General features: G+C 34.6%; 1 protein-coding gene across 1 annotated transcript; it reads right to left on the bottom strand.

The window, feature by feature from the left end:
• Positions 1-493: 493 nt before the first annotated feature.
• On the bottom strand, positions 494-2,396 carry LOC114317868 (uncharacterized). The gene is made up of 4 exons (XM_082893439.1): positions 2,014-2,396; positions 1,094-1,229; positions 904-973; positions 494-769 (listed from the first exon to the last, which is right to left on the bottom strand). The coding sequence occupies exons 1-4, from the start codon at positions 2,111-2,113 to the stop codon at positions 596-598; spliced, it is 480 nt and encodes a 159-aa protein (XP_082749565.1). The 5' UTR covers positions 2,114-2,396; the 3' UTR covers positions 494-595.
• Positions 2,397-16,291: the final 13,895 nt, after the last annotated feature.

Genomic DNA, 16,291 nt, shown 5'->3' with positions numbered 1-16,291 from the left:
GGACCATATGCGGTAAAAACTGCATATCCCAAAATAGCAGATTCTATATACGACACTGTGTTGGGTAGAATGCACAAACCATGTGCTGGCACGACACAAAAATAAGCAAGGCCACCTATGCTATACATATATATAGATTTGCCTGCAGAAATGACATATTTTAGTCATTCCAACAGAGAAGTAGACAAAGGAATCAATAAACTTAAACAGTCATCAAAGTTGAAACAGAAGTAAGAAAAGAACCAAAGGAAATCAGTGTCAAATAGATGGATCCCCCAGATAGTGAGTGGAACATAAGTTTTTTTTCTTTAAAAAAAGAAATTACATATAGGATGTATTGGTGAGACATATAAAGAAAGTCAAAATACTTATCCAATAATAAAATAAAAAAAATAAAGTCAATATGTAGGTGGAAAAGGCTCATCACAGAAGATTTGGCTTTAGAAGAGGCCACTCAACCCTGCTGAGTTTCACATGTAAGAAGAGGCTAGTATTTATATGACGAGTAACTAAAACTACTCTGTCGAGAAATCAACACGCCTAACACAAACAGAATATCCAAAAGGAAAAATTACATAATGAAAACTAAAAGTGCTCAATTAGAATGTGTTGAAAAATGAGTATTCAAGTTCATATTAAGATGAAGTAAATTGTAAGTGGTAACGAAACAGTTACCACTGTTGCGGAGGAACAAACGGGTTTCTCCGTCATAAAGGGTTCCTTTTGCACGGTTATAAGCGAAGAAATCCTCGCATAAGTCATCTTGACCCTGTATTCACTCAAAAAACTTACTATATAAGATTGATACCATGTATTATATATATCGACACCAGCAAGTCGCAATGTCAGAGACAAAATATGATCAAGGGAAAGAAAAGTTGAGGAATCAGTTGATTTAATCACCTTATTACAGAAGAAACAGCTACCGCAAGGCATTATGAAACCTCCAACCATATGAGCTCCGACTGGAAATCTGAAGAATCAAGGCAAAACTAATCCTGTTATCCATGTTGAGGACCAGTCCATCATTTTGGGAGTTCTTAGTGAATCGTGATTAATTACAGCATATCTTTCAAAGAAAATTTAAGTAAACCTTTCAATGATTTTGGTGTCCGTGAGGGGCCCATGCTCAACCACCTCACCTGTGATCTCATGACCCACAACACAAGGGCTAGCAAATGGAAGTTCACCTTTGATTACGTGAAGATCAGAGTGGCAAACCCCACAGGCTGCATATTTCAAGCACTCAATAATAGACACAACAATTAGATAACACAAAAAATAGAAAGTTGCTGAATGAATGAACTGTGTACACTGAAAACAAACTACAGGAAAAGGGGTTGTACAAGCAGTAACTGAAAAACAATTCAACAACAAGAATCAAAATTTCAAATTTACTTCGTATGCATATTTAATACCTTGTTTCATTCTTACAAATGCAGGGGACAGGGAAAAAAAAGGAGAAAAAAAAAAGGAAAATTGATTTCTTTTGTAATTTCTTTCCTACTCTAAGACAAAGACTGAATTAAAATTTCACAAATCCATTTGCATTTTCTTTTCTTCTGTGTCTTTGTGGACCAAGCAAAGGGCGTACACTTCATCGTTACTAATATGGAAGCCGAAAATTATTAATCACATTAAAATTTATAGATATAGGCCCCTTTCACATCACGGTAAAAGCTGATGATGTTGCCAATTTTTTTCTTCTTTTTTTAAGGGTCTTTCATTCTCCTGTAACTGTATTCCACTATTTCTGCACCAAAGAGTTTGAGCTGAGTAAGCCACCAGCAAATTGGCACAATGTTCTTCCAATGGGCAGGTGATTTTGCAAATCAAACACTTTCTCACTCTCTCTATAGTTTGTATGTGTGTGTGTGTGTGTGTGTGTGTACATTGCTAAACACTGTGATACAACTAAAGAATTTACAAAATCACCTCACGACATATAATGACATCATAAAATGCTCAGTTATATATATACATGTTTGTGTAGTTGGTCGAAGAAAAATTTACCCTTGGTTTTGATGAGAACTTCACCAGCCTTGGGGCGAGGCATGTGGAACTCTTCAATAGAGAGAGGTTTATTAGGTTCGGTAAACATAACGCCACGCATGTAGGAAGGCCGGCCATTCAAGTGATACGATGAGGCAGCCGGTGAAAATGGTGATGAGGAGGACGAGGAGACACTATTTTGGCATAATGATCTCCTCCAATTGGAAGGAGCAAAGGAGGAAGCAGCAGCCCCTGATAACCAGTTTGTTCTACTGCTGCTGCTGATAGCATTGCGGAGCACAATGGACCAACGTTTAAAAGCCGTACTTGGGTCTTTCTTCTAGTTTACTCAATTACAGAGAAAAGTATTTGTAATTGTTTCTGAAACAACACCACGCTGATTCAAGAAGATGACAAAGTGCATGTTATTTGTTGTGTATTCAGGATTAATGCAACTGAAAAAGAAAATAAGCTATTTACAATAACAGCATACCATATCTTCCAGAAAGCAGTAGTAAAACACAAGTACAATAAAATATATATATATTTTAAAAAAAAAACACTAATTGAAGGCAAATCATACATATGGCATAATGCAGTATATTATGACTGAAGAAGATTAGAAACATAGATTAAACGAAGAGCCATTTCTTCACTAACCGTCCGTTTGGTATAACAGGTGAGATAAGAAAACAATTGATTTTTTTTTTTTTTTGACAAAGAGAATGAATAATTCCTCTCTCTTTTGTGAATAAGAACAAAACAAAAAATGGTAAGTCACTCAAGTATCAAACATCAGAGGGACATAGTTTCCCTTTGATGTACCATGTCCTGTGTTTAACCCCTGAGGGATTTAATGATCAAAGGCAAATAGGGAGAGGAGTTTTTGCTGTATTTTTTTTATTTTTATTTTTATTTTTATTTTTTGGCTGAAACAGTTTGATCTGTTCTTTTGAAACCATGAAAATGACTCTATCTAGCTCAAGTGTTTTATTGGATTGTATGTTCTTTTTTATTTTTGTTGGTATGTAGCTCAAGTGTTTTTGAATCACTGTTTTCTCTTTTCAATACAAGTTCTTCCACATCTAAAGTCTTTATAAGGCTTTATTGAAGATCATAACAATGAATTGAGAGAGATGTTTCCATTACAGCACTGAAATAGGCTTCGAAATGAAGAGTTTCAGAGAGAAACAGAGAGACGATGGAGCTTACCTTAGTAGACAATGATGCAGATGGTGTTTTGGATCTTCGAAATCGAAATCGCTCTGAGGTGAAATCACTGACACCGATCTGATTCTATGCGAATGATAAGCGTTTAGAGAGGGTTGCGAGAGAGAGAGAGAGAGAGAGAGAGAGAGAGAGAGAGAACTCACCTACCTCGTCAGTGCAGATGGTGGTGGCGGCGGTAGAGTTTCGAAATTGAAATCGAAATCGAAATTAGAGATTCAGATGAAATCGAAATCAGAGAAGGCGTAAGGATTCAAAATAAGAGAACTTCGAAATCAAAATCGAAACCGATCCGTTGATTTCTGCTGGAAGAGATTAGGGCATTCTGCTGGAAGAGATTAGGGCATCTGTTTAGAGAGAAAAAGAGAGAGAGAGAGAGAGAGAGAGAGAGAGAGAGAGAGATCAAACGATAGACTGATGAGTGAGTAAAAGATTAGGGCATCCGCCTGATAAGTGAACGATTGTATTTACCAGCTCACCAGAGAGAGGACATTCGAAGGCGTTTTTCAACACCTTCAAATAGTTAAACGGTGCCGTTTTAATATTGAACAAAAAAGACGGTTAAAAAACGCCGTTAAATAGTATAAAATGTGACGTTTCATAAAACGCCGTTAAAGAAACGTCGTCAAAACCTATAATTCCTGTAGTGTTAGCTGAAAAATTGCAAGCAAGCAAATAACTCTCTTTATTTTCTTCGCCCTCTCTATGTCTCTCTCTTTTCTGCTTTTTTTAATTTCTTTCAACAAAAAAAAAATGTTTTTAAATTTCGAATTTTACAAAACAAATCAAATTTTGTAAAATTGTTTGGGTGTACTTTCCATATGGAATGGTCCCGCAACAAGATATTTGGGATTGGGCACAATAGCCACTCTTTCGCAGCTAATGTGTACCTAATGCGTAGTAGTTCTCATTAAAGCAATGAGCTTGCTTTGTATTATTTTCTAAATTAGTTTCTTTTTCAAGATACAGTAATTAATGAAAAACGTGAATCTCATTATTATAGCAAGTAACGTAAAATTTAAATTAAATTATAGGGATGAATAGTATAATTTATCCTAATATTTATTAATTTCAAAAAGACTGGTTCTCAATATATAAAGCAATGAGCTTGCTTTGTATTATTTTCTCTATTAATTTCTTTTCCGAGATATACTAATAAGTAATTAATTAAAAAACATTAAACTAACTTGGTAGAAGCATTTTGAGCTCTCTTGTTTGACATGTGACTTTTTTGAGATTGAAGGCTAATTTAGCCACTAAGATTTCGTTTGTCAACTATATATTTTAGTCAAAAAATTAAAAAGTCACTATGTGGGTGTTTGGGAAGTAACTACTTTAGAGGCTTTTTGACTTTTTGACTATTTTAGTAGATTGTTTTAGTTTTTGTGTTTAGAAAAATATGATGAATTTTTATTTGACTTATTGTATTGAAAAATGTATTTGCAATGATATTTGAGGTTGAAATGACAAATTTGTCTCTAACTTTATTTTTTCCAAAATTGGCATATAGGGGCAAAAGTGTCACTTCGGCCTGTGGAACTAGGCTGGCCCTACCCATTGCCGGCTGCAGGCTGCATTGGTTTATAAATATAAATTATTGGTTTAGTAGGCTATTTGGCTTTTTTTTTTTTTTTTTTTTTTTTTTTTTTTTTTTTGTATTTGAGGCTATTTTAACCTCAACTTTGGGTTGCCAAACACCCCCTATATGTCAAATCACTTTTTTTTTCTGTATATCTTTTCGTAAAACGCAAAAATTTACTAAAATACAATATTCCCAAACGAGACCTAAGAGACAAAATAAGTTAAAAAGTTAATAAGATAAAATATTGCATTCAAATCATAATCATTTTTACTTTTTCTCTCACAAAAGTCAAAAAATTCAACCCAAATGAATATTTTAATCACAAGCTAAAATAGTCAAAAAAATCAAAAAACAAAAAATTCAACCTACTTCGCAAACAAAACCTATTTCCAGAACAATGCCTTGAAGCATGCTAGCATTTTTTCATGCCAAACGAAACGCGTTTTCAAATATTTCGTCGTTATTCGTTCTTAAAAAATTAAAAAATACGATGAAGATCTTATTGAAAGAAAAAATAAATAATAATAATAATAATTATAAAAAAAAAAAAAGCATTACCAAATTGATTTAAGATTTTGTACATTTTTTTTCTTCATGGTCACAACCACTTGCATGCGACTAAAATTATATTACTATGCAAAAGAAAATAATTTCATAAATTTTAAAGTTTAACTATTAAAATAATTAGGCTGTGAATAATATTTGCCATATCCATTTCATGCTGCAATAAAATCAAGACAAGTAATAATAACTAATAAAAAATTATTACAAACAATTACATAAATAAAGGCAATAAGTCTGCGTATCACAGGGATTTCTAGTAATTTCTTGTTATTAACAGAATATAGAAAATTAAGGATAGAGTTTATATATATATATATATATGTGTGTGTGTATATATTTAAGGCTACTATTTGCATGAGTAGGGCTACTCTAACTGATTGGAGCCTAAATGTTACACATTTGATCCATTAATATATATTTTATTAATCTATTTATTTGTATTATTTTATAATTTTATATAAGATTATGTGTTTTCGTACATTTTAAATGTTTATGCAAATTGTTGTCTATATTATACTCATTTGGCATCTTTGCTTTTTGTTTTTTGTTTTTGTTTTTGTTTTTGTTTAAGAATGTAAAAAATTAACACATTTGATAATTGTTAAAAAAAATTACTTTTTGTCAGAAAAAAAAAAAGTTTACTTTTTTTTGAAAAAATTACAAAAAAACAAAAATAAAAATATTTAGAGTTTAATCTTTGCAACAAAAATAAATTTTTAATTTTGTCAATTTAAAATCTTAATATTTTGATTTGTTTTTAATTTAAACCAATTTGCCGATTGTCATTAATTAAAATAACGGAAAAAAAATGTATTTTATTGATTAAATTCAATGTAAGTGCACATAAAATGACTAAAATATACTTTTTATATTGAGTTTAATGTCTAAAATACCTTTTTCTGTCAGTTTACAAATAGATAAATGATTTACATTGCAAACATATTAAAATTGATAAAATTAAAAACTTAAGTTTTATTAAGTATATTTTGGGAAGATGGTTAAAAGTCATCTTCTAGTTTTTAGCCTATTTTGAGTCATATTTTTCAAAAAAAAAAAAACAAAAAAATTAAAAAGTCAGCTTTTAACCGTCTTTTCAAAATAACCAAATCCTGATTTTTTTAATTTTTACTATTTGTAATTTACCTTCTTTTTTTAGTTACTCTTTTAACTGGAAACAAAACAATTTTTAACTTTTAGCTTATTTAGAAATAATATATAAAAAAAAACAAAAAACAAAAAGTTTTAAAAAAAAACGAGTGTCAAGCATCTTAGTTGGTATCAGAGCCATGTTTAGTATTGGTCATAGTTTGTTTTATTTACTTTTAATTATACATGTATGGTCACAGACAATCATAAATGAGTACTGCTCCTATAGAAGAAGTAGCACCTACAGTAGTCAATACAGTAGCTTCTAGAAGCCAGAGAGCTTGTAGCCTACTAGGATGTTAAGGAAGCCCTTGATAAGTGAACAATTCCTAAGGTCAAACCAGATACTATCTATAAGATAGGAACCTTTGACTTTTCCAGTAGAAAAATAATCAAAACCTTTGAGCATGCAGCCTCAATCCAGAATGATGATGAACTTATGTATCTTTTACATATACAGGATCTTTATCCTTTTCTATAGAAATACAAGTATGTCTACATCGGACATGTCCAGATAGCATTCAAACCTTTGACCCTTCTAGGTCAAAATACCAGTATACAGTGTACCCTAAGAGATGGTAGATGTACCAATTGGTGAGCATCTCTTACGGGAGCCATAGAAACCAGTCTTTCACATGGTCCAGCATACTTTGATATATATCCAAACTTAAGTATAGCACTCACTGACCAAAATTTATCTAAAGTCTTAGAACTTAGAGTGTTATCACATGGATATGAATATCTTCCAGGATCACCACCTTTCACAGTAATTTCCAGAATCTATCTTAAGGTTTTAATAACCCTTAACCCTTATATCCGGAAACAAAGTGAACAAGGACACACAGTTCTTATAGATACAAACCTTTTAAGTAGTCAAGTAGCTATGCCAAAAATGATTCCTTGGCAAGAAATAACTTTTCCAGAAAGATGGCAAATAAATAATGTTGTTCCAGCCAGGCCAATCGTACAACAATCATTGGATGATGTTATCCAAACACAAGGAGGTAATGTTTACCTTACCTTTAAAAGGCCACCAAGGCAATTATCCAGAAGTATGTCTAGTACCAGTTATAGAACTGTTCCATCTTATAGAGTAAATCTACCTGAGTCATCCAGACAATCTTTATCTGAACTAGCTGAATCGGTCTTACAAGGAATGCCCTCTAGACCAACCTTCAGACAACCTAGTGAGCCTGAACCTACAAATCCTATAGTCCAGGGAGTTCAATTTTCAAAAAACCAAATACCACATGGTATTTATGAGTCTAGAAGGCCTTATAGCCCTACAGCTAGTGACACGAATTTTGAAATTTAATGGATTTTACACCAGGAAGTAAAATAAGAAAAGCCTTAAATGAGGATTTACAGAAAGAAAAATACAGAACATTTAGAGAATGGTATTTCAGTTACCATACTCCTCCCAGTTAGAACAATGCAAAAACTAGTATTATGTTCATTTAGAACAACATCAAAAATTACAGTCTTTTCCATGGTGGTATGTGGAAAAAATCACTCCTACAGAATCTCAAATTATTGTCATTAAAAATATACAGAAAACCTGGGTAACCACCGATGGTCAAAGTTTTACTTCTGTCCATCCACCAACTCAACCTCTAGAATTACAGCCATTAAGCAATAACACTAAACCTTTAGCGATTGCTACTTATATAGAAATTCCACACAAATCACAGGATAAGGATCCTATTCTCATCCAGGATATGGTGCCAATATTCAAACAACATAATTATACAAATTTATTTTGCCAAACAACTGGTAAACAACTCACCAGAATTGAAGAAACTGTTAATCATATTAAAAACAGTTGCCACCTACAGCCAAAATCTGAAGTTAAAACTGAAGTTATTCCAGTAACTATTAAACCTCCTTTAGAAGTAACTAGATTTAAGTTATCTTCTACTAAGAAAGATACAGAATTCATGGATACTCTAGTTTATAAGATTAAACATCTTAAAATTGAAGAATCCTCTTCTATTAATATGTTAGCCAGACAACAAAATCTAAATGAAGAAAATATAACACTTTCTCAAATTGTAGAACTTGAAAAAATTTTCTAAGAAAACCCAACCTCCATAATTAAAATTCATTATGGAGAAACTTCTAGAAATTCCGTCAAGACTGCTCTTACGCGATATTATTATCCTAGAAGCACTCCTACGGATATCCTTTATGAAGAAGATTTTTTACAGACACAAAAATCATATCATGGGAAAACCATTTATGAATGAAATATAGATGGTCTTTCTGAATACCAGATATTTGAATTGTTGCATCAAATGATAATGTATTCAACAATTTGCAAACAAAATGAAAATGATGATCATGAAATCGCAAGATTTTTGGTCAATGGTTTTACCGGCATCCTTAAAGGATGGTGGGATAATATTATTACAGAAACCCAACAAACAGAAATTTTAACAGCTTTTAAAAGAATTACAGATCCTTTAACAGGTACTGTTCAATCTGAACAGGACACTGTTTATACTCTTATCAATACAATTCTACACCATTTTGTTGGAGCTTCTCCTGATGGTTTAGAAGATAGGAGTAGAGAACTTTTACAGAATCTAAGATGTCCATCTTTATCTCATTTTAGATGGTATAAAGATGTGTTCATGATGAGAGTTGTCAAAAGATCTGACGCTAATAGTGAACATTGGAAAGCCAAATTCATAGATGGCCTTCCCACTCTCTTTGCTGAGAGAATCAAAAAAAAAATAAATAAATGAAAAAAATAAAAAAAAATAATAATGAGGGATAAGCGTAGCAAAATGTCTATTCCTTATTCAGAATATACTTATGGTCAACTCATAAGAATTGTTACAGAAGAAGGTCTTGCCCTTTGCAACGATCTGAAACTACAGAATCAAATGAAAAAACAAAGTCATAATGAATTAGGTGAATTCTGTGAACAATTTGCCTATGACACAAAGATCCAGTATCCATCCAAACACAAACATAAAAAGCATAAATTTGGAAAACCATCAAAGGATTATTCCAAAAAATCCAGAAAACATAAGTATAGAAAACAAACTATTCAACAACCCTAGTCTTATAAATCTAAAGGCAAACAAAAAAACTATTATCTCCAAAAGGATAAATATATAGTCAAATGTTATAAGTGTGGCCAGATAGGTCAATATGCTAATCGTTGTAAAGCTAAAATTCAACAAAAATTGAATGAATTAGCTTTAGACAATGAAATTCAGCAACAAATTCTTCAAATGTTTTCTGAAGACTCAGATTCAGATTCTACTTCAAATGATGGAATTGTAGTTTTATATTCATCATCTTCTGATACGGATTTTGAATCCGCTCCAGAAGTTTGTGCCTGTAAACCTCAAATTAATTAAATTACAGAAGAACTAATTATTGGAAAACAATAGTTGAAACAAATGGACTTGATATTAGTAGTCCTAGTATCAATGTCCTAACAGATGATCAACAGCATATGTTAAATATTGCTGAACAAATCATAAATCCAGAAATGAAATTAAAATTTCTTGAATTATGCTACCAACAGCATAAAAAAGAAGAAGTTTTACCTCCAAAATACTACAGTATGAAGGAAGTATATAAAAGAATCCAGAATACTTCTGAAGAAAAACCCATAACTATCCAGGACCTTAAGATGGAAGTAAATGCTTTAAAAGTTGAAATAAAGCATTTACAAACAGCAAATATTGTTATTAATACTGACATCAAGAAACTCAAAGAACAGGTTAATTCCAAAAAAAATAGAAGACTTGCAAGTAACTGAATCCAGTAATCCTCAAGATGTATCTTTGGCATACTTGAACCTTATTAACAAGGTTACTTTTCAGAAATGGTATATCAGAATTACTTTTATTATAAAACCAGATTTTATAATAAAAGACACCATTGCTCTTGTAGACAGTGGTGCTGATATGAATTGTATTCAGGAAGAATTAATTCCTACCAAATACTTCCAGAAAACAACTCAATCACTTACCAGTGCAAGTGGTAATTCTCTATACATTAGGTACAAACTTCGAGAAGTGCTCATTTGCAATCAAGGTTTGTGTTTACCAACATCATTTGTCTTGATAAAAAATATGTCTCAAGCCATAATCTTAGGGACACCATTCCTGTGTTTATTAATGCCAATCACCAAAATTGACTCCATTGGCATTCATACAACTCTAAATGATCAGCCGATTATTTTTGAGTTTATTACAGAACCTTACACCAAAGAACTAGACCAAATCAAAGATCTAGTTGATTTCAAGGAAAAACAAATTAATTTTTTTACAAAAAGATATTAGTTTTCTAACTACCGAACAAAGATTACAACAATTTTCTTTCCAGCAAAAGATCAAATCACTTGAACAAGAATTTCAAAATGAAATCTACAGTGATATTCCGAATGCTTTTTGGGATAGAAAGAAACACATAGTTTCCCTTCCTTATGAACCAGGATATGATGAGCGCAAAATTCCAACTAGAGCTCGTCCAAGTCAGATGAAAAAAGAGTATTTAGAACTCTGTAAAACAGAAAGTAGTACTCTTCTCCAGAAAAAACTTATTAGATCCAGTAAATCTCCTTGGAGTTGTACAACATTTTACGTTAATAAAAATGCAGAAATTGAGAGAGGTGTGCCAAGATTGGTAATCAATTACAAATCTCTAAATGATGCCTTACAATGGATTAGGTATCCAGTTCCAAATAAAAAAGATCTTTTAGATCGTCTATAGGATCCTATCATATTTTCAAAATTTGATATGAAATCAGGATATTGGCAGGTATAAGTTGCCGAAAAAGACAGGTATAAAACTGCTTTTACAGTACCCTTTGGTCATTTTGAATGGAATGTTATGACATTTGGACTAAAAAATGCTCCATCAGAATTCCAGCATATTATGAATGATATTTTTAATCCGTATATAGAATTTGCAATTTGTTACATTGATGATGTCCTTATTTTTTCATCATCTATTGACCAGCATATGAAACATCTTAATATCTTTAAGCATGTTATTATCAGAAATGGATTGGTAGTTTCTGCATAAAAAATGAAACTTTTCCAAACTACAGTTAGATTTTTGGGCCATAATATTCATAATGGTAACCATTATTCCAATTAACAGACGCATGGAGTTTGCATCTAAATTTCCAAATGAAATTGAAGATAAAACTCAATTACAGAGATTTTTGGGTAGTCTAAATTATATTCATGATTACTATCTGTAGACGTCCCCCGAACGCCCCGGGAGGGATGAGCTCCCGTTCTGTTCATTTGGGGTCACTACAGCTCAAGACTCTCAAATTGTCACGGTTCTCAATCTGAACCAAAGAGTCCAAATCCGGCAAATCGTTTTGAGAAAACAGATTTTGAAAGAAGTGCCAAACATGGACTGCTTTGCCAGATACAGAGTCGCCACCTAAATATTTTATTTTGGGGAAATTTAGGAAACCTTGACTCGTTTGCCTAAGGCCACGTGTCCGTCATCACCAAAGTTCCCTCGGCTCGGGAACTTAGGTACGATTGGGGAAGGTCACTTCGTGAGCACCCCCGCTCGCCCGATCAAAGATCGGCCTCTACTAACCATGATATCTAGTTTTGAAAACTTTATGTGTTCTTATTCCGGTTATTAGCCTAGATTTACTATGTGATGCGCACAGCATACAAGTATAGACTGGATCGCCTGAATTGGAACAAAACATTTCCTGTTTGTTTATTTGAAAATGGTTTGATGGTGCTACCCGCAAGTAGGCTAAGACGTGGATTTGCCACCCTCGGGTAGGCTTAGAAAAACATGATTTTGCCACTATCTAGTGGGCTTAAAACACACATTTGATGAATTATTCCAATTCAAATAACCCAACCTTCATCCATAGGCATTCAGGCAGTCATATCATATAAGCACATAGCCTCATGGTAAGCATGCTATTCATGGCAGTCACTCACACGCATGCAAGGATACTAAAGCATAAAACTTACCGAGTACTCCAAGCTAAAACAGAAGCTAATTAGAAATTCATGCATGATCCTAATTATACAGAAATGCCTAATGCAACACATGTAAAAGTGCAACTATAGCAGGCTCGACTATTCTAGACATGGCATATGAAATGCTACAGTTAACATGTATTCAACTTGTAATTGAAAATACAATGCAGTTAGTATGATGCGCCGAGCCCGGTGCATGCAAAACAGATGAATGAATACAAACATGCTATCATACTGTATGCTAATTGAAATATGCTCTAATCTAACCACCATAAGCTGGTAAATAAAAGAGAGAAAGACGTGGGGTTGGAAGACATACATCACACACACGCACACTTATTACAGTTGTGCCCTTGCGCAGAGGGTCTGAAAGAATAATACAGTCCCAAATAATACAATCTGAATAAATAATACAGTCCAAATATGTACAAAAATCCTAATTAATTACCAAATTAACTAAGAAAATAATAAATTGGCATGCAAGCCAGGGACTGCCTTGACTCTTCTTCAGATGATGAATAATGCATATCCGGGTTGCCTTTGCACGGAAATCCACTGTGATGCCCCAATTAGCCTCTGTTTTGCAATAATTTTTTGGAAAGCGCGCCAAGCCCCGGAAGACTGTTGATTCTTGATTTGCTGCAACAGAGAGCAGGAAATGGGCATGGCAATGTATTTTCACAAATGTATGCATGCTTCGATCCTCGTGTCACCAATCACGCATCTCGATGCATGATGGCCGAGGAGTCGAATTGCATGACTCAATATGAAATGAATGCACATATAAACATAACAAAACCTAAACTCCATCATGGACAATCCGGAGTGTTGGTGACTGGGAATTGAGACACGTTCCGTCACTCGGAGTACGAAACGTACCTCGTTTCCCGTGCTCAGGCTAACTCCTATCCCAAGCACAATGCAATATGCATGACATGCTTGAATGCAACTAATATACGACCTAGCATGCACAATGCTATGAAATGGCATACACGATACACCAGGTAACATAGCATACACAATGCGCTAACATGCAACCTAGCATACACAATGCTATGAAATAAAATGGCATACACAATGCGCAATGGACTTACACCAACATGAGTGGACCACAGCCACACTCACATAAGAGGCCATGAGATGAAAATGAGACACTCGAGATGCGTGCACGCATGCACGCAAACCGAAGACCGACCCTAAGGCACCAAATGCCACTCTAACAAGACATGGCAGGGCATGAAATATGATATGCAAACATGCAAATTTCAGAAGCAAAATATGATGCAAAACAGCCCCGAATCATGGAAACATGGCACCCGATGCATGAAATGGTACCCAAAATGCAAAATTAGGCATACGCAATGACCTATAGCTATACAAAGCATGCATTATTTGATCATGAAGCATGAAGAAAGATTCAAGGAAGTCCCAAAACAAGCATATTTACAGTTTTAAGCAAGGCCAAACAATGAACACAAATAGGGCTAAACCAATACGCAAAAATGGCCCTAAATGTGAGATAAAGAAGCAAGTCACAGCTGCTGTCCCTAAACAGAGAAGGGCCCTTCTACAATGTTGAAGAGGGGCCCAAAATATGGTATTCTACAGTTGGTGGCCGAGCCAAAAACAGTACACAAGCATGCTCAAAATACTATACAAAATAAGACCTAAAAAGAGGTCTAAACACAAGGAGGAAAAAGGAAACATCAAATAGAAAAAGACCCTTGATGAAACATGAAAAGGGGATCAAAATAAGGCTATTTACAGTTCGGACCAAAGTCCAGAAACACAAACACAAGGGGCTAACAAATCATGCAAAAATGAGGCCAAAAGAGGGATATAAAGGCAAGTGGCAAAAGGAAGCCACAAACAGTGATGAGCCCTTCAACAATGTTGAAGAAGGGCTCAAAATAAGATTTTTTACAGTTTGGACTAGAGCTCAAAATAGTTTACATATAGGCCTAAAATAATATGCAAGAAAATGGCATACAAAGGAGGTAATGAAGCAAGTGCAAAAGGGAGCCTCAAACAGTGAGAGGCCCTTAAACAAACATGAAATAGAGCTCAAAAAAATGATATTTTCAGTTACGGTCGGAGCCCCAACATGCAAGCACAAAGAGCTAAGATGTGAATCAAGAAAAGGGTCAAAAATGGGAGAAGAGGACTTACCCTTGAAGACTAATCTTTGACAGCATTTTGGACCAAGAAATGCTGCCTCCTAAGCTCTGAGAAGACCCTCCAAGCTGCTGGAATGGAGTGGTGCTGTGGTGCTAGGTGATGGTGAGGAAATGGTGTAAGAATCAAAAGGGTTTTTTAAGGCTTAAAGTATAGAGAGAGAGAGATTTAATGTGAGAGCTCCAAACCAAAATTTTCTAACCCCTAAAACACAGCTGGGGGGTCTGTTATATAGACACAAGAGGGTGGAAAAGAGGGGGAAAAATGGGAGGGAAATTAAATTCAAATTTCCCCTCAAAATTGGCCTAATAGGGAGATAAAGGGGCAAGTGATAGTAGGAGATCTCAAACCGAAGAGAGCCCTTAAACAAAGTTGAAGAGGGGCTCAAAATAAGACACTTTGTAGTTTATGACAAGCCACGAAAATAAATACAAGTAGGCCTAAACTATCATGCAAGAAAAGGCCTAAAAGAGGGGTAAAGAAGCAAGTGGCAGTAGAATATCTCAAAAAGTAAAAGGTCCTTAATCAAACATGAAAATAACCTCAAAATATGACTATCTCAAGTTTGGGTCGGAGCCCAAAAATGCAGAATGAAGGTTCGGGAGCCAAAACACGCAGTTTGGGGCCCCGAAAGTGGGCTGTTAGGCACCGGAAGTGGTGTCCAACCACGAAGTTGGTCTCTCGGACTGCAGTGTCCCTCAAAAGGGAGTAAATAAGATGCATGCCAAAAACTGGAGAAAACGGAGGTGGTTAAGCGGTCCCGAACTGAGGCACACGGTCAACGGCTCCGAAAAACCGGAAACCGGACTCCAAACGGGCAAAACGGCCTACGACCACGAAACGTAGCCTACGGCTACTGAGAGATGATCTACGAGACCTCTCCCTCCCTTCGGGAAGAGAAAACAGAGAAAACGGAGCCTGGTTCGCAAACCGAGGCAAAGCACAAAAGAGTCCGGAAGTCCGGAGGCAAGGCTCGCAGCCGAGACTCTGAAACTTCTGAACGAGCACAATATGCAATATCACCGAGCGCTCAACTGGTGACGTCTGAGTCTCAAGGTCGGTCAAAAATGGGGTGTCTACACTATCCTAATTCAGGTACAGATGCAACTGTTTTATATTCCAAACTCAGAAAACATCCTCCACCTTGGGGTCCCGAACATACAGAAGCTGTTCAAAAGATCAAAGCTAGAGTTAAAACTCTACCTTGCCTTTCTTTACCAAATCCAAAATGGAGAAAAATTGTTGAAACTGATGCCTCTAACCTTGGTTATGGTGGCATACTAAAACAATTTAATCCCAACAGTAAAAAAGAAGAACTTTTACGGTGTATTTCAGGTATCTGGCACCAAGCTGCTAAAAATTATCCGATTATTAAACAAGAATGTTTAGCCATTATTAAATGTGTCTTAAAATTCTAGGATGATTTATTAAATCAACATTTTTTAATAAGGGTTGATTGTTCTGCAGCAAAACAAATCTTCAAAAAAGATGTCTAGAATCTCGCTCAAAAACAAATTTTTGCTACCTGGCAGGGCCAACTTTCAGTATTTGATTTTGATATTGAACAGATCAAAGGAGAAAGTAATTCTCTTCCTGATTTTCTAACCCGTGAATA

This window comes from Camellia sinensis, chromosome 10, assembly GCF_055761805.1.
Source record: "Camellia sinensis isolate YWXY chromosome 10, ASM5576180v1, whole genome shotgun sequence".
NCBI lineage: Eukaryota > Viridiplantae > Streptophyta > Magnoliopsida > Ericales > Theaceae > Camellia > Camellia sinensis.
This window is presented reverse-complemented; position numbering and strand designations above follow the sequence as displayed.